Raw genomic sequence first — 19,678 nt, 5'->3', positions numbered from 1 at the left:
ATCCGTACTTCTGCCTGTATCACATCTCGCCTGTTCCTTATGCTTGCATTTCCCCACTTCTGGAAGTGAACTGAGCCGAGGCCTTGCTGCCCGACGCAGGGGTTGCCGATGATATCTTGCAGCTTCAGAGAACACACTGCCTCCTCCACAGCTGCGTTGGCTGCCCACTTGCGCCCAGATCTGGTTGTAACGCCTGCTTGCTTTACCAAGACATTATTGGAATCTCTCAAGCTTAATAAGGCCCTGCATTTCGCCACCTTGAATTCCTCCACAACAGATGACAGGGGAAGCAATTGTTCATATAAATAAATGATGTATGAGTAGTTTTTTTTTTGCAGCTTTATAAAACTCTGGTCAGGCCAACTGTGGGGATGTCATGCAATTCTGGTGGACCAGTTACAGGGAGGATGTCACGATTTGGGAGAAGTGAAGAAGAGTTTCACCAGGATGTTGCCTGGATTAGATAACATGAGCTATAATGGGAGGTCGAACAAACTTGGGTTGTTTTCTGTGGAGCAGCGGAAGCTGAGGAGAAATCTGATTGAGGTTTATAATTCCAAGCAACACATACAAATAGCTGAAGGAACTCAGCAGGCCAGGCAGCATCCATGGAAAAGAGTAGAGTCGACGTTTCGGCCTGAGAGAGTGGTGAACCTGTGGAATTCATTGCCACAGGCGACTGTGGAGGCCGAGCCTCACTATATATGAAAGACAGAGTTTGATAGGTTAGTCAGAGATGAAGGGAAGAGGGCAGGAAATTGGGGCTGAGAGGGAAATGGGGTCTGCCATGATGAAATGACTGAGTGGTCTCAATGGGCCGAAAGGCCAAATTCTGCTCCTATATCTAATGACATTATGATTGGCTGATGAGATATTTGTTTAAAGTGGCCATTGAGTGTGGACAGAGCATAGGGCAAGAAAAAGAGCTCCCAGATCAGTGGTGGGTAAAAACTAGATGACACGTAGGGGAGAGAGATTCGTGAGAGGATCTTCCTCTCCCAGAGAACTTGGATCACACCGCCAGAGAGATGTCGCAAGCAGACCCCCTTGAGAAGCTATGAAGATATGTTGCGTTATGAGTGCCGAGAGTTGCATCCCGCTGGTGCAGTTTATGATGGGATATAACGGGCTGAATAGCCTGCTGTCAATCCGTGTGACTCTACGTCCATTTCACTGACGTAACCCACTCCCCCCCCCCCCCGGGTTCACAGGATCTCGCCCGAGTGGGAGCTTTTCTCTGCACGACGCTCCCTCGGAACACCGGCCATTCAAGTTATAGGGCAAACCATCCAACACCCGCCCGTCTGTCCCTATTGTACCAGACGCAACTCCTTCCTGAGCCCCACAACTGGTGTCACATTAGGGCAAGGGCGTGCAGAAGCATCCAGATCCCTCATTCCCTTCCTTTTTCTCCCCCTCACCTCTCTCGCTGAGCCCGTCCCCACTATTCCTCCCCCATTCCCTCATCAATCTCCCCTCTTACGCATTCTGTCCCTCTCCATTAGCTCCATTCATCCCATCTACCATTTTACAGTTCCTCCTCTCTCCCCTTCCCTGCCTCTGTTCCCACCTCACTCCCTCCCCTGCAACCTCTCCCTCACTCCCAATCCGCCTGCACCTCACTCCACTCGCCCTCTGTCCTGTCTCTCCTCTTCCTCTTTCACTCCATACCCAGTCTCCCTCTCGCTTCATTCCTCTTCCCCCTCTCTCCCTCTTTCTTAGCCGCTCCCTTCTCTGCCCCACCTTCTCTTCCCCTCTCCCCTCAACCCTTTGCCCCTATCTCGCTCTCCCCTGTTCACTCTCTCCCCCCGCTCTCTCAGCCTCTCTATCTCCCTTACCCTTTCTCCCATCTCTCCCTCTTTTTCACGCTAAATCTCTCTCCTCTCTCTCTCTCCCTCTCCGCCCCCCCCCACCCCCCCGCGTCTATCTTCTCTCTCTGCCTCGGACTCTCTCCCTCTTTGTTGGCCCTCTATCTGTTTTCTCTTTCCTCCTCTCTCATTTTTCTCAGCCTTTCTCTCTCCCTGCCCCCTCTCACTCTCACTCCGTCCTTCCCCCTCTCCCTCTGTCTCTGTCTCCCTCTCAATCTTTCACTTTCCACCACAATCTCTCTCGCACATACACATACCCTCGTGCCCCCTCTCTCTTGCCCGCATACAATCTCAATCGTCCACATACACTCTCTCCACTACACTTTCCACCCCTCCCCTCCGTACCTTCCCACCCACTCTGTTTGTTCTGTGTAAACATGTTTACCACGAGGGTGGTGATGAAATCCTGCGACCTCCTGTACCAGATTTAAGGGAGAGAGCAGGAGACAGACAGTTACTCCGTGGACGTGTCCCGGGACAGAGAGCTGACATGGCGCTGGCCTGGATTTTCGTCTTCTTGGTGGTCCCGGCACTGGGGGACGCGTTCCGGTGAGTACCGGGCGGGGGGGGGGGTGGGGAGAGTGAGAAGGCAGAATGAGAGAGAGAGTGGTGCGATTGTGGGTGAGAGGGGGAGAGAGTGGGCTAGGGGCAGAAAGAAAGTAATGTGTTGTTAGATAGTAGGGAGAGAAAGTGACGGGGAGAGAGGGGGGTGTAGGTGAGAAGAAAGTAAGGAGAAGAATGCGGCAGCAGTGAGATGGGGAGGGGAGAGGTGGGGAGGGTGGGGGGGAGAGACAAGAGAGGGTGGGAAAGAGGTGTAGACAAGGAAAGAGCGGGGAAAAGTGAATTTTCGAGAGAGGAGAAAGGGCACAAAGAGAGGGAGAGAGAAAGGGGAGGGGAGAAGGTGGGAGATGGGTGGATAAAGAAGGGGAGTGACGTGTGGAGAGATCGAGGTAGAGAGAGGAGAGAGAGGTGAGAGTTAGAGGGAGAGAAATGGGAGGGAGGGGGGAGAGTGGAATGAAGAGTAAGACTATATGACCATAAGACACGCGAGAGAGTGAGGCCATTCAGCCCATCGAGTCTGCGCCGCCATATCCTTTAATGCCCTGACCAAACAGGGGATTATCAACTTCGGCTTTAAATATGCGCATGGACTTGGACTCAACTGTAATCTGTGCGAGAGCATTCCAGAGATTCACTGTTCTCTGGCTAAAATAATTCCTCGTTACCTCTGTTCTAAAGGATCACCCCTCAATTTTGAGGATGATCCCTCTAGTTTTGGATACCCCCACCGCAGGAAACAGCCTCTCCATATCAACCCTATCTAGTCCTTTCCAAATTCAATAGGTTTCGCTGAGACCCCCCGCCATTCTTCTAAATTTCAGTGAGTACAGGCCCAAAGCTGCCAAACCCTCTGCATATGTTAACCCCTTTTCATGAACATCCTCTGAACTCTCTCCAACGACAACACATCACTTCTGAGATATTTGTGAACAAAGCTCTTGACAATACTCCATGTGCGGCCTGACTAGTGCCTTATAAATCGTCAGCAGTATCCTTAACAGCAATATCACATTTCTTGTGCCTTTGTCTTTCACAAAACCACATTGTTATTTACCTATTTTAGCTTGTATCTTACTTTTAGCTCTTGTCATCAAAATTCTTAGAAGTATCTTAGTGATATGACTCATTGTAATTATGGTCCTCTGTAACTCACATCCTATTGTTCCAGGTTTCTTAGGAAGAGTGATAAATACTGATTTTTTCATCTCTTCTGGCATTATTCCAGTCTCATAAATGTCAGTAAGTTTTTCAATTCCATAATCTTCAAGGACGATAATTTGTTCTATCACTAATTCATCAGGACCTGCTGCCTTTCCTATCTTCATCTTATTTATTGCATTACAGACTTCAGATTTTAAAATACTTGACCATCAATGTTCTTCTTTATTTCTGGTTTTTCACCTTGATTGTCTTCAAACAATTCCTGAATATACTCAGTCCATCTGTTGATAATCTCATCTTCTTCCATGATAATGGTACAGTCCTTTGCTTTCAAGCATCCAACAAGAACAGAGGAGCTTTTTACCAGGGATATTCTTGATTTGTTGATGTAACTTTTTTGGATCAGTAATAGGGATTCTTTCTATTTGCTCACATTCCTGGTTTAACCATTCTCCTTTGGCTTTTTGACATAAACTTTTAACTTTTTTATCTAAGGTCTTGTATTCCATAGGATTTGCTTTCTTCCGTCTCCTTTCTTCCATTAGATTTTTGATTTCATCTGTCATCCATTTATTCTTCGTGCTTTTTCTCTTTTTCAGGAATCACTGACTTTGCTGATTCTATCAAGGCATCCTTTAGAGAGTTAAACTATTTCTACATGATTACAATCATCTTCAGTAGATTCTATTTCTACACTTTGAAATCTATTCCTTTAACCTGTAAAACCTGTAATCTTCTGGGAGTCTTGCACGAGGACTCCTAAGTTACTATGCACCTATGGGGAATTTTCTCCTCATTTCGATAATTATCTGCACTATTGTTCCTTTCAGCAAAATGCATTATCATTTCTCACTGTATTCCATCTGCCACCTTTTTGTCCATTCTTCCAATTTGCCATAAGTCTAGCTGCAATCACATTGCTTCCTCAGCACAACCTGCCCCTCCTCACTTCTTGGTATCATCCACCAAATTTACTTCAAAGACATCAATTACATTGTCGATATCGCCGACAAAGAATTTGAAAAGTAGTGGTCCCAAAACTGACCCTTGAGGATCACCACTAGGCAAACAGAAAAGGCCCCTTAAATTTCCAGTTCCTGACACCTGTCTGTCAGCCGTTTCTCTACACATGCCAGTTCCTTTCTTGTAACACCATAGGATTTTATCTTGTTGAACAGCCTTGTGTGTGACACCTTACAATTGCCTTATGAGCATCCCAGTTTGAATATCCACTACCCACCTTACTGGTTGCTTCCCTGATGAACGCCCACTTACTGGCCTACAATTTCCTTTCTTTTGCCTCCCTCCTTTCTTAAAGCGTGAAGTGACATTTGCGATTTTCCGTTCCTCTGGAACCATGCCAGAGTCGACTAGTTCTTGAAAGTTCATGAACAATGCATTCGGTATCTCATCAATATCCTCTCTCAGGACTCTGGGATGTAGTCTGAGTTTGCCTTGCACCTTTTTTCTTTGTAACAGCAGTAAAACTCACTACAGCTCCCTGACACTCACGGACCTCTGCCCACTGCTGGTGTATTCTACAAGGAAGACAGATGGAAAGCACCCATAAGTTCATCTGCCATTTCTTTGTCCCCCAATACGAACTCTCGAGCATCATTTTCCAGTGGTCCAATATCAACTCTCACCTCCCTTTTACTTTTCGTGTAATTGAGAAAACTATATCCTTTGTATTATTGGCTAGTTTGCTCTCATATGTCATCTTTTTCCTTTTAGTTTTGTTTTAGTTTCATCTTTTAGTTGTCTTTTGTTGGATTTTAAAAACTTCCCAATCATCCATCTTTCCGCTCAGTTTTGGTAACTGATATGCCCTTTCTTTGGATTTTATTCAGCCCTTAATTTCCCTTGTCAGTCACGGTTGCCTGCCCCTGCCATTTGAGAAGTTGTTTTGTGGGACATATCCATCGATGCTTTGTGAACTATTCCCAGGCACCAGCTATTTCTGCTATGCCATCATCCCCACCAGTACTACTCTCCAATCCACCTGGGTAAGCTCCACTCACATGCCTGTGTAATTCCCTTTATTCCATTGCGATAGTTATGTGTGTGACTTTTACTTCTCCCCTTAAGTTGCAGTATGAATTCAATTATATTGTGATCATTGTCCCTTCAGGCTTCCTTTACATTAAGCTTCCTAATAAGATATGGATTATTATACAACTAAGATGACCTTTCACTGAGTAGGCTCAAGCACAAGCTGCTCGAAAAAGCTATCTCAAAGCATTCCACAAATGCCCTCCCTTGCGATCTGACAACAACCTAATATTCCAATGCCCTTGCATATTGAAGTCCCACATTAAAATTGCGTTATTAGCCTTATTACATGCTTTTTCTAGCTTATTTTGCAACATCAACCCCACATCTTAGCTCCTATTTTAAGGCCTATATATTATTCCAATGATGTTTTTTTTTTAACCCTTGCAATCTCTTAACTCAACCCAAAAAGATTCAACACTCTGGCCACATCTCACCTCTTTATAATGATGCAATTCTATCTCTTACCAACAGAGCTAATCCATTGCCAAGGCCTTCCTGACTGCTCTTTTGATACAAAACATATCTTTTGATGTTAAGCTTTCAACTATGGCCTTTCAGGCACGAGTTCAGTGATGCCCGAGGGGGGGGAGAGGGGGGGAGAGAGGGGGGGAGAGGGGGGGGAGATAAAACACTATGGTCAGGAGTCCGGGGGAAAGAGGAGGAAGAGAGTCCAGATTCAGAGGAGCGTGAGAGAATGGGCAGAATTTAGACGTGGAGAGTTGGAGAAAGGGGAGAAAGAGGGGGAGAGAGGGAAGTTAGCTGCGGGGGAGAGGCAAGAGAGGGATTAGGGAGCTGGGTGGGAGGGGGTGATAGTGTGCGGTGGGAGAGAGGGAGCGAGAGAAAAGGGAGAGGAAGAGAGAAACAGGGAGAGTAGGAAAGAGCAGGGGGAGGGAGTGGAGGGAGGAAGGAGAGGAGAAAGTGGGTGAAATGGTGTTGAGAGGGACAGAGAGGTAGATGAGATATGGGGAGAGGGGCGGAGAGAGAGTATAACAGCGCGTGGAGTGTGTGAGGGATAGAGGGACAGAGGGGATAGGGAAACGGCGGAGTGACGTGGGAGGGAGAGATGGGGAGAGCGAGACAGACAGCCGAGAGCGGGGATGAAAGAGGTGAAGAGAGTGTGGGATGGGAGGGTGAGAGTTGCTCAATAGACGGGAGGGGGAGGACATTGAATGGGGGACAAGAGAGTGGGGAGCTGTAAGAGGGGGAGCTGCGGGGAATGAGGGAGAGTGAGGAGGGAGGCACAGAGGGTGACAGAGTGAGCGAGGGGAGAGGAGGAGAAATGGGGCAGAAAGGGAGGGAGAAAGGGGAGAGGAGGGGAGCAAGTGAGGCGAGAGAGAGTGAGAGTTGGTAAGTGGAAGGAGTGGGCGAGAGAGATGCAGAGAGGGAATGGTAGGGGGAGTGAGAGTGAGGAGGGAAAGATAGCGAGTGAGAGAGTGGGGAAAAGAGGAACAGACAATGAGAGAGGAGGAGGGAGAAGGGTAAAGAGAGGAGACAAAGGGAGGGGAGACGTGGTAAGAAAGGGGAATATTGGGAGGAAGGCAGAGAGTGGGTTAAAGGGGCAAAGGCAGGTAAAGTGGGAGTGAGAAGATGAGGGGGAGAGAGGAAGAAAGAGAGATGGTGAATGAAAGGGGACCATCGAGAGAGGGGGAGAGGGGAGGGAGGAACAAAGGAAGAGAGGGGGGAAGGTGAGACGGGATAGAGAGAGCGTGTTGAGAGAAGGGGAAGAGAGAGTGGGTGAGTGATGGGGAGTTCAGAGAGAGAAGGGGGAAAGGGGTCGAGAGAGACTGGAGAGAGCGGGGGTAGAGGGGAGAGAGGAGGGAGAGAGGGGTTGACCTAAGGGGAGGGAGAGAAAGAGGAGGAGGGGGTGAGACGGCAGACGGGAAAGGAGTGTGGAGACATACGAGAGAGGGAAGGTGTGAGACGAGGGAGAGATAGAGGGTGTGACAGAAAGGAAGAGAAAGAAAGCGAAGGAGGAAGAGAAGCAGGAGAGGAAGAAGGAAAGCTGAATTGGGAAGGAGAGTGGTAAGGGGTGAAAGGGTAGACGGGGTGGGGTAGGGGAATGAGAGAGTGTAGATGGGACAGAGAGGTGGAGAGAGGGGGGCGGGCGGTCCCTCAGTCCGGGGAATAGGACGTTCCATCATCACAGGAGGGGTCGATGCGAGCGGACCATGGGTTTGCTCCGCTGCAGGACAGCGCCCTGTGCAGGGCGCAGGCCGGGAACGTCACCGATGCAGCCCGAGTGCCGATGCTGCTTGGCACCAGTGTCGGCGCGGAGGTGCCAGAGTGAAGTCGTGAGCATCAAACTGCCTTAGCGACACCGACTCCGGATTTCTTCCTCGGGGTTTACTCCCGAAGCCTTTCCCATTGGTGGGTATGGCCGTAAGGCAGCGGAGATTTAACATCAGTTCTCCTTCTCCTTGGCGAGCTGCCGGCCAACGCTGATGGGCCGCGCCTACCCAAGCAATGGTTTTAAGGCGCAAGGGTCCGCCTTTGCCCCTTCTCTTGTCAGCAGAAACAGTTTCCCCGGGCCTAGTAGCTAAGCCACACGTGAAGGCCAAGAGTCGGGCTTGGTTGTCAGAGGCTGATAGAGACGCACGCCCTGTGGAACTATAGGTAGTAGGAGCATATCCTCTGTAATCCCCGGCTATAGCAACCTTCGGTCCCACCGTCTTGGAATCAGGCAGTTCCACAGTCCGGGGAACAGGGTCTTCCATAGTCCGAGGAACGGGAGATCCTATTGTTCGGAGAACGGGAGGTCCCATTTCCGTGGAAAGGGCGGTCTCTCAGCCGTGAAACAAGCAGTTCCACAGTCTGGGCAACAGGAGGACCCACAGTCGGTGGAGCAGAATATCCCCCAGTCCGACAAACAGGCGGTCTCTCAGTCCGTGGAAGGACGGTCCTACAGTCCGGGAAAGGGGCGATTTCTCAATCCATATGACTACACACATGCGCATCAGATTATCTCAGAGAAAGAATAATTTCAAACCATTCACGAAATAGCTGGTTCCACCTTAAAACAAGCAGTTTCTCACTCTGTCCCACGGTCCGGCGGGTACATCAGTCTGCAGGGTTTCGGAAAGTGATTTTCATCTTGAGTGACAGACCCAAGTCTTTCCGAGCGATCTGCCTCCTTTTCCAGGAATGGTCTGGTGCTGATCCCGTCGCAGATACAGATCGGGTCCCAGGAGAAGGTCTGCGTGCTCCAGCCCACGGGGATAGGGGGCGGATCCCTCCGAGTGACTCTTCACTACGCCTTCATGAACGCCACCCTCTTGGACAAGGACACGGCGGGCGTCGGTCACCAAGGGTGTATGGAGTTCACCGTAAGTGACGGCGAGCGGTGGGGGTGTCACGAAATCGGGACAAACTCGGTCCTCACCCTCACCTCGTCCCCTACCACTGCCTTTGTGCTGAACTGTACCGGCTGCTTCTAAACCCAGCTCCACACCCTGTCAATGCGCCGTGCTGACACCTTCCCACTATCCTTCCTGTGACCTGCAATTGTTCTGTGCCCAGGTGCCGGACATTGAACTGCAGGATGAATATAATTCGGTGGCCACCATCACCGTCATTGGATCCGGCCAGACGGAGGCGATCAATGTTACCAAGAAGGTTCTCCTGAGGAAACTGCATTCTTTGACGTTCGTACAGACGGACAAGCCCGTGTACAAACCTGGCCAGGCAGGTGAGTGGCGAGGCACAGGCCCGTCCCGAATGCGCCCTCTGCCAAAGGGCAGGGTTATCAGTACTGCCACTGGGAGGCTCCCCAGATAGCGATAATCCAGGCAGTCCACATCTGCCACGTGGTCTCTCCTCCAATCTACTGATCAGGAGCGTGAGGGAACACTCCCCACTTCCCTGGCAGTGGATTATCCATACACTCCACGTCCGCCACAATATCCTCTCCCCTCATCTACAGGTCAGGGTTATAAGGGGGGGTTGGTGAGGTGACACTCCCCACGTCCCTGGGTGTGTTTAGTTCAGGCACTCCACATCCGCCACATTCCCCTCTACCCAATCTGCTGTTCAGGGTTATAAGGGAACGCTTCCCATTGCTTTGTTTGAGGTTAGTCCCTGCATTCCACATTCACCGCATTATCCTCTCCCCCATCTATAAATAAAGGGTAGAAAAGAACACTCCACACTTCTGTGGGTGGGGTTAGTCCATGCATTCCACTTCTCCTTCATTATCCTCTCCCCAGTCACAGGTCAGGGGTGTGAGGGGACTCCCCCCACTTCCCTGGGGGGGTTAGTCTATGCACTCCATATCTGCCACAGTTTCCCTCCTCATCTGCAGGTCATGGGTGTGAGGGGTAACAAAAACCGTGGAGGAGATCAACACCACGCAGGTCGAAACAGTCCCAAAGATTGTTTCACCTTCTCCAAACTCACCCTACCCAAACATTCCCATAGCCCACCAGCAGCCCTTGGTATTGCCGTTAATCTTTCAGTGTACACCACCAGTCCCTCCTGGACTCCCCACTCTTTCTGTGCAGAGGGATGAGAGCTGGACACTGCCGCTGATAGGCCTCCCCATTCCACGTCCCACATCTTGTCTTGGTCTCTATCTTGGATCTCCATTCCCAACATGGTAATGGGTTGCGGATGGTAATCATAGTCCTAATCATTAGGAGGTCATGGGCTCAAGAAGGGTAGTGGAATGATGAGAAGATCACAAGGAACTATGTCCCTGAAATCTTCTTAATTCCCACCGGAGCCAACACCCCACGATTCCTTTAAGGAATACGTCCCCAGGAACTTGATGCGAGAGAAGGGACCTCGACAAGGCTTTGAATACAGGAGTCAGGAGGTCACGTTGCAGCTGTACAAGAGGTCAGCGAGGCCGCACTTGGAGTACGGTGTTCGGTTTTGGTCGCCCTACTGTGTAAAGATGCCACTGAACTGAAAAGAGTGTACAGGGAGATTTATGAGGATGTTGCCGGGACTCGAGGGACTGAGTTATAAGGAGAGAAGGCTGAAGAACAGGACCTCAAGGGTGGCATTCTCAGGATTGCTGCCAGTGCTACGTGACAGTGATGGTAAGAATTGGAGGAGATGGCAGTTGAATGCGTGGCTGAGGAGTTGGTGCAGGGAGCAGGGTTTTAGATTTTTAGATCATTGGGATCTCTTCTGGGGAAGATGGGACCTGTACAGATTGGATGGGTTGCACCTGAACTCGAGGGGGAGCAATATCCTTGCAGGTAGGTTTGCTAGCATGGTTCGGGAGGGTTTAAACTAATTTGCAAGGGGGATGGGACCCAGAGCGATAGAGCAGTGAAAGAAATGCATGGAGTAAAGCCAGATCTAACACAGAGAGGCTTTGAGGAAAGAGAAGCAGAATAAACGGTGTAAAGACAGTAAGGTAGAAGGGCTGAAATGTGTGTACCTCAAAGCAAGAAGCATCAGGAATAAAGGTGATGAACTGAGAGCTTGGATACATACATGGAATTATGATGTAGTGGCCATTACAGAGACTTGGCTGGCACCAGGGCAGGAATGGATTCTCAATATTCCTGGATTTCAGTGCTTTAAAAGGGATAGAGAGGGTGGAAAAAGGGGAGGATGGGTGGCATTACTGGTCAGGGATACTATTACAGCTACAGAAAGGGTGGGTAATGTAGCAGGATCCTCTTTTGAGTCAATATGGGTGGAAGTCAGGAACAGGAAGGGAGCAGTTACTCTACTGGGGGTATTCTATAGGCCCCCTGGTAGCAGCAGAGATACAGAGGAGCAGATTGGGAGGCAGATTTTGGAAAGGTGCAAAAATAACAGGGTTGTTATCATGGGTGACTTTAACTTCCCTAATATTGATTGGCACCTGATTAGTTCCAAGGGTTTAAATGGGGCAGAATTTGTTAAGTGTGTACAGGATGGATTCCTGTCACAGTATGTGGACAGGCCGACCAGGGGGAATGCCATACTAGATCTAGTACTAGGTAATGAACCGGGTCAGGTCACAGATCTCTCAGTGGGTGAGCATCTGGGGGACAGTGACCACCGCTCCCTGACCTTGATAATTATCATAGAAAAGGATAGAGCAAATTATGAGGCTATAAGGCTAGAACTTGCAGGTGTGAATTGGGATGATGTTTTTGCAGGGAAGTGTACTATGGACATGTGGTCGATGTTTAGAGATCTCTTGCGGGATGTAAGGGATAAATTTGTCCTGGTGAGGAAGATAAAGAGTGGTAGGGTGAAGGAACCATGGGTGACAAGTGAGGTGGAAAATCTAGTCAGGTGGAAGGCGGCAGCATACATGAGGTCTCGGAAGCAAGGATCAGATGGGTCTATTGAGGAATATAGGGAAGCAAGAAAGGAGCTTAAGAAGGGGCTGAGAAGAGCAAGAAGGGGGCATGAGAAGGCCTTGGTGAGTAGGGTAAAGGAAAACCCCAAGGCATTCTTCAATTATGTGAAGAAAAAAGGATGACAGGAGTGAAGGTAGGACCGATTAGAGATAAAGGTGGGAAGATGTGCCTGGAGGCTGTGGAAGTGAGCGAGGTCCTCAATGAATACTTCTCTTCAGTATTCAGCAATCAGAGGGAACTTGATGATGGTGAGGACAGTATGAGTGAGGTTGATGTTCTGGAGCATGCTGATATTAAGGGAGAGAAGGTATTGGAGTTGTTAAAATACATTAGGACAGATAAGTCCCCAGGGCCTGACGGAATATTCCCCAGGCTGCTCCACGAGGCGAGAGAAGAGATTGCTGAGCCTCTGGCTAGGATCTTTATGTCCTCGTGGTCCACGGGAATGGTACCGGAGGATTGGAGGGAGGCGAATGTTGTTCTCTTGTTCAAAAAAGGTAGTAGGGATAGTCTGGGTACTTATAGACCAGTGAGCCCTATGTCTGTGGTGGGAAAGCTGTTGGAAAAGATTCTTAGAGATAGGATCTATGGGCATTTAGAGAATCATGGTCTGATCAGGGACAGTCAGCATGGCTTTGTGAAGGGCAGATTATGTCTAACAAGCCTGATAGAGTTCTTTGAGGAGGTGACCAGGCATATAGATGAGGGTAGTGCAGTGGATGTGATCTATATGGATTTTAGCAAGGCATTTGACAAGGTTCCACACGGTAGGCTTATTCAGAAAGTCAGAAGGCATGGGATCCAGGGAAGTTTGGTCAGGTGGATTCAGAATTGGCTTGCCTGCAGAAGGCAGAGGGTGGTGGTGGAGGGAGTACATTCAGATTGGAGGATTGTGACTAGTGGTGTCCCACAAGGATCTGTTCTGGGACCTCGACTTTTCGTGATTTTTATTAATGACCTGGATGTGGGGTAGAAGGGTGGGTTGACAAGTTTGCAGACGACACAAAGGTTGGTGGTGTTTTAGATAGTGTAGAGGATTGTCAAAGATTGCAGAGAGTAATTGACAGGATGCAGAAGTGGGCTGAGAAGTGGCAGATGGAGTTCAACCCGGAGAAGTGTGAGGTGGTACACTTTGGAAGGACAAACTCCAAGGCAGAGTACAAAGTAAATGGCAGGATACTTGGTAGTGTGAAGGAGCAGAGGGATCTCAGGGTACATGTCCACAGATCCCTGAAAATTACCTCACAGGTAGATAGGGTGGTTAAGAAAGCTTATGGGGTGCGAGCTTTCATAAGTCGAGGGATAGAGTTTAAGAGTCGCGATGTAATGATGCAGCTCTATAAAACTCTGGTTAGGCCACACTTGGAGTATTGTGTCCAGTTCTGGTCACCTCACTATAGGAAGGATGAGGAAGCATTGGAAAGGGTACAGAGGAGATTTACCAGGATGCTGCCTGGTTTAGGAAGTATGCATTATGATCAGAGATTAAGGGAGCTAGGGCTTTACTCTTTGGAGAGAAGGAGGATGAGAGGAGACATGATAGAGGTGTACAAGATAATAAGAGGAATAGATAGAGTGGATAGCCAGCGCCTCTTCCCCAGGGCACCACTGCTCAATACAAGAGGACATGGCTTTAAGGTAAGAGGTGGGAAGTTCAAGGGGGATATTAGAGGAAGGTTTTTTACTCAGAGAGTGGTTGGTGCGTGGAATACACTGCCTGAGTCAGTGGTGGAGGCAGATACACTAGTGAAGTTTAAGAGACTACTAGACAGGTATATGGAGGAATCTAAGGTGGGGGCTTATATTTGAGGTAGGGTTTGAGGGTTGGCACAACATTGTGGGCCAAAGGGCCTGTACTGTGCTGTACTATTCTATGTTCTATGTTCTATAAGCAACAGCCCCTTCAGCCCCTAGTCTGCGCTGAACTATCAATCTGCCTAGTCCCGTCAGCGTGCAGTTAGATCCTAGCCCTCCATGACAGTCCCATCCATGTACCAATCCAAACCTCTCTTAAATATTGAAATCGAAGTGTCATCGACCACTTGTGCTGGCAGCTCATTCCACTGAGTGAGGAGTTCCCCCCCTTAACCCTTACATACTGTTCGGGTCAAAATTGAACCGTTTCGACATTTGACAGCAGTAAAAACACCCTAAATGCCATTTTTTTTAGCCGAAATTTGATGACTTTCCTAAAACGAACCTAATGCGCAAAAATGAAAATATTTTAAAATGTTATACTTTTGTACAAGTGCTACAAAATTTTGTACATTGAAGCTGCTCTGGGTCAAATTTGACACGTATCTGTTGAAATGGATTTTAGATCTCTGAAACATTAATTAAGGACGAATCACCCATTTATTAATGTCAGATAGGCTAATTCCATTCTACATCGATCTGTCGCACGCTGTATCACTGTAACAATGCTCATGGGGAAGAGGCAGACGGCACTTCAAGTACCGCTGGTCAAAATTTGGTATTTATAAGGGGATTCAGGGGTCGGGTCAAAATTGAACAGGACCATGCTGTGCAGGTAAAGAAAATGAACAGTATGTAAGGGTTAAAGATTTCATCTTTTACCCTTAACCCATGACCTCAAATTATCAGGGACCCAAGGAGCAATATTTTCACTCAGAGGGTGCTCTGTCTGTGGTACGAGCTGCAAGAGCAAGTGGTAGAGGCAGGGACATTAACACCACACTGGATAGGGACACGGAGAGGAAAGGTTTAGAGGGATATGGTGGTCCGTCTGTGGAACGGGCTGCCAGAGGAAATGGTTGAGGCAGGGACATTAACAACACTCCAACATGGACACGGATAGGGATGGTTTAGAGCAGGGATTCCCAACCTGGTGTCTATGGACCACTTGCCTAATGGTAGTGGTCGATGGTATAAGCAAAGTTGGAAAGTAGGGGATTAGAGCGAAGCGGGATGAACCGGGGGGGGGCAGAGAGAACCGGCTCAGATGGGGGCGAGGATTCACTGTGTGAGGTTTGGCCAAAGGGCGGTTTCCATGCTTTGCAACCCTCGAACCGAGATTAACACTGGGCAAAGTAGGAGCAGACGAGGACCTTCTGGCCTCCTATCTTCCAGGAATTGGCCTCAGGTCTCAGGAGGTGAAAGGTCAGAAGGCGTTTGACCATGTCCCCTCCCGCCGCTCTCGGCATTTGTGTGTGTTAGGAGGGTGGTGGAAGAGTTATTGGGTTCATCACCTTCTGGGAAGGTCAGGGGTCAGGGATCGTTCCTTCCGGTGTCTCACTCTGCGCTTTGCCTTCCAGTGCGGTTCCGCGTCGTGTCCCTGACCCAGGATTTCTTGCCGGCCCAAGAGAAGGTGAGGAAGAGCCCACCCCCCACTGCGTTTCACCGCCACACCCAACACCGCCGATGCTCGTTCCCCCTCTCAGCCCACCCTCTATCCTCCACTCCGTCCTCACTGCCTCTCTTCTCCGCACCCTTCGAACACAACTGGGGCCTTGGGCACCTGGACCTGCTCGATGGGCTGAGTGGCCTTTGCCCTCCACCATCCTGTCCTTCATCCTTGTCTTATAACCCTCTCTGCTTCTCTCCCCCTTCCCCCTCTTTTCCCCTCACTTCCTCTCGCCCTCCATCCTTTCTTTTCCTAATGTTTCCTCTCCCTCTGAAAGTTCCTCCATCGCTCTGTCCTCAGTGATGTCCATCCCTCCTGGAACTGGTCAGTCCTCCCTCTTCTCCCCCTCCCCTGACACACCTGTCAGTCCCGCCCTTTCTCCATTTCACTGTCCACTCTCTCAGCCCCTCCCTCCATCTCTGGCTCATCCCTCCTTCCATCTCTCCCTCCCTCATTACACTTTGCTCCACCCTCTATCTTCACTTTAGCCCATCCATCGGACACCACCTTCCTTCAGTCTCCCCCGTCCCTTAGACTCCCCGTCCAAACCTCTGGTCTCCCTCCTCACCCCCCTCCGTGTCTCTGCTTCACTCCTCCCTCTCCTCCATCGTCCTTCCCTCAGTCCCCCCTTCCGTCTCTGTCCTTCTCCACCACCGTTCCGCACCCTCACCACTCCCTCCATTTCCCCCTCGTCCTTCCCTCCGTCTCCCACTACTTCAGCCACACCCCTCCATTGCTCCTGTCATAATGTGTCCTCTCCGTTTCTCTCTGCAGTACCAGCTGATAACGCTCTGGGTGAGTCCCGTCAACAGGATCCAGGCCTCGGCCTCACACTACACCAGGTCAGGGGGTGACTCCATATTTCTGGGCCCATGAGACATTCCAGGAGACCAAGGATAAGGCAGGGCCCTGGATTAGGTCTGTGCTAGTGTTCCAGCTGGTATCGTACAGGGTCTTGGCCCAGGGACCGTGCTGGGAGCTTGGGACCAGATCAGGGCCCGTTTCCGGCCGTATCTCGACGAATCTGACTCCAGCCTAGAACATGCATGGACGCTGGGCCTAGTGACTTTTCTGAGAGCTCCAGTCCATATCAGTGTCCGGTTGAGGCCTATGCTAGCAAATCTGATCCTATCGGAGTTTATATTCCACCCCAGAGCCAGGCTACTGTTCTAAGATCTCAGTGATGAGTTAGGCCCTGGCTTGGGCCTCTGCCAGTGAATCTGAAATCAGGCCAATGTTCCCGTTAAGGTGTGCACATACTTGCACAGACACATCTTTTGCTACTAGCGCTCAAAGGAATTTAAACTGCGCACAAAAATTTGTCACCCTCTACCTCGTTGGCATGTTATGTATATTTCACGATCATGTACAATAACGAATAACTTCATTTCGGGCTTCCAGACAGGCACAGGTATCGATTATAACCGACGTTTCGATGAAAAGTCTGCCATCTTCATCAGGGATGATGCCTAAGCATATGTAGTATGGTGGTATTTATACCCCCATTGTCCCTCCCTTCTGGTTGGTTAGCCCTCATCCAATGAGGTTTCCGCTCTCCCACCTTGTTTACAATCCAATCACATTTCTTATTTAGTGCGGAATCCACGTCATTGTTGATATTCTTTTGTTCTAGTTTTGTTTTGACTGCTTCCTTCATCAGGCGGTCTCAAAATCCATTGGCGCCGCACAGTCGTTTTATCAATGCTACGGCCATTGCGAAGTCACTGTTCTGCTACCACCGATTTCTCTGGGTAACGCGAACGGATACACATCCTGGTCTCCTTGATGCGTGTTTCCACTGTGCACGAAAGTACCGTGCCGCGCCATTGGCTTTTGGAATCACGTGGTGAAGGACGCCACTGAAATAAATCTAAAAGAATTATAACAAAAGCAGAGGTCTCGCTCTAAGTAATAACTGGAATTCGATTGTCAAAAAGGTGGGAGAGCAGTAATCTGATTGGAGGAAGATGAACCAATCAGAAGGGACGGACGATAGGGGCATATATACCACCTGACTAGATATGCCTAGGCATTGTCCCTGATGAAGATGGCAAATTTAGTTACCAAAACCTGAGTTAAAATCAATATTTGTAACCGGCTGGAAGCCGGAGAAGCATCCATTCGTCACATACACCAGAAAAAAAAAATCCTTCTTTTTTGGTACACAATTACATTTCCTCTTCCGGATTCTGACGCGGACGTTGTTGACAATGTGAAGGCTGAGATGATTCATCTGCAGATTTTAGAACTGGCTTATTTATACTGTTTTCATTGAGCAAACTCTTCAGTTCGCAAACGTTGTCACTGGCAGAAAAATACACAGCGCAAGGTTTCTGCGGACTGAAGTCATAACAAATTAGAGGGGCCGGCGCCCCAGCAGAGATTATATTTTGACCTCGGGATCAGCGAAATTTCCAGAAGCTCAGGGATAAAATCAAGGCCCGGGTCTGGCCTATGGAAGTGAATTCAATCCCATCTCTGGATTCAGACAGCGATGTTTGGACCTTTCCATGAGCACCGGTGATTGGGGAGGGGGCTGACGAGCTTGTTGACCTTGAGGGAGAGGCTGGGCAGTGGAAGTGCTGCTGGTAAACACCAACACTTACTCTATACACATCGGCCCAGAGATACAGAACAAATCCAGGACTAGTCTGTGCCCAATCGAGGACTAAATTGAGCCCTGATCTGGGAATAATTCTGGACAAATCCGGGACGTATCATGCACAAAGCCGGGACCAGTCGAGATCATTCCCGGACCAGACCAGGCCAAATCTGGCTCAAATTAAGCCAGAATTGTTTCTTGTACGAATGGCATGGTGAAGTGGGAGGGGCGGTGATCAGAGTGTACTGTGTGTGGGTGGGGAGAGACAGAGGAAGAGGGAAAAAGAGTGTAAGAGAGAAAGAGCTCATGGGAAGAGAAGAGGGAGAAAAATACAGAGAGATGGGAAGATAGACAGAGAAATACAGGGAGGGAGAGAGGGAGAGCTAGGGAGGAGAAAGGAAGAGAGATAATTTGTGGGAAAGGAGAGAAAGATAGATACAGAGACAGACACGCAGAGAGAAAGTGAGGGGAGAGACAGAGCTGACAGAAAGGGGGAAGAGAGACAGGAGGAAAGTTAGGGGGAGAGAACATGGAACATAGAATAGTACAGCACAGTACAGGTCCTTCGGCCCACAATGTTGTGCCGACCCTCAAACCCTGCCTCCCATATAAGCCCCCACCTTAAATTCCTCCATATACCTGTCTAGTAGTCTCTTATACTTCACTAGTGTATCTGCCTCCACCACTGACTCAGGCAGTGCATTCCACGCACCAACCACTCTCTGAGTAAAAAACCTTCCTCTAATATCCCCCTTGAACTTCCCACCCCTTAACTTAAAGCCATGTCCTCTTGTATTGAGCAGTGCTGCCCTGGGGAAGAGGGGCTGGCTATCCACTCTATCTATTCCTCTTATTATCTTGTACACCTCTATCATGTCTCCTCTCATCCTCCTTCTCTCCCTTAATCTCTGATCATAATACATACTCTCTAAACCAGGCAACATCCTGGTAAATCTCCTCTGTACCCTTTCCAATGCTTCCACATCCTTCCCATAATGGGGCGACCAGAACTGGACACAGTACTCCAAGCGTGGCCTAACTTATAGTTTTATAGAGCTGCATCATTACCCCGCGACTCTTAAACTCAGTCCCTCGGGTTATGAAAGCTAACACCCTGTAAGCTTTCTTAACTACCCCCTCTACCTGTGAGGACATGCAGCCCCAGAACCCTCTGCTCCTCCACACTACCAAGTATCCTGCCATTTAGTTTATTCTCTACCTTGGAGTTTGTCCTTCCGAAGTGTACCACCTCACACTTCTCCGGGCTAAACTCCAGCTCCCACTTCTCTGCCCACTTCTGCATCCTATTAATGTCTCTCTGCAATCTTCGACAATCCACTATCTACAACACCACCAACCTTTGTCGTCGGCAAACTTGCCAACCCACACTTCTACCCCAACATCCAGGGTCGTTAATAAAAATCACGAAAAGTAGAGGTCCTAGACAGATCCTTGTGGGACACCACTGGTCACAACCCTCCAATCTGAATGTACTCCCTCCACCCCGAACCTCTGCCTTCTGCAGGGAAGCCAATTCTGAGTCCACCTGGCCAAACATCCCTGGATCCCATGCCTTCTGACTTTCTGAATAAGCCTACCGTGTGGAACCTTGTCAAATGCCTTACTAAAATCCATGTAGATCACATCCACTGCACTACCCTCAATTATATGCCTGGTCACCTCCTCAAAGAACTCTATCAGGCTTGTTAGACACGATCTGCCCTTCACAAAGCCATGCTGAATGTCCCTGTTCAGACCATGA

General features: G+C 49.2%; 1 protein-coding gene across 1 annotated transcript in view; it reads left to right on the top strand.

The window, feature by feature from the left end:
* The first annotated feature begins 2,299 nt into the window (after positions 1 to 2,299).
* LOC134345907 (murinoglobulin-2-like) overlaps positions 2,300 to 19,678 on the top strand; it is a 132,156-nt gene continuing 114,777 nt past the window's right edge. The window contains exons 1-5 of the mRNA XM_063047251.1: positions 2,300 to 2,417; positions 8,785 to 8,968; positions 9,162 to 9,330; positions 15,226 to 15,278; positions 16,089 to 16,109. Coding sequence (XP_062903321.1) covers positions 2,359 to 2,417; positions 8,785 to 8,968; positions 9,162 to 9,330; positions 15,226 to 15,278; positions 16,089 to 16,109 — 486 coding nt within the window. The 5' untranslated portion in view covers positions 2,300 to 2,358. The remainder of the gene's footprint in view (positions 2,418 to 8,784; positions 8,969 to 9,161; positions 9,331 to 15,225; positions 15,279 to 16,088; positions 16,110 to 19,678) is intronic.

The sequence above is a fragment of the Mobula hypostoma genome, chromosome 4 (genome assembly GCF_963921235.1).
Source record: "Mobula hypostoma chromosome 4, sMobHyp1.1, whole genome shotgun sequence".
NCBI lineage: Eukaryota > Metazoa > Chordata > Chondrichthyes > Myliobatiformes > Myliobatidae > Mobula > Mobula hypostoma.
Note: the sequence above shows the minus strand (reverse complement) of the source record. Positions and strands in the feature narration are given on the sequence as shown.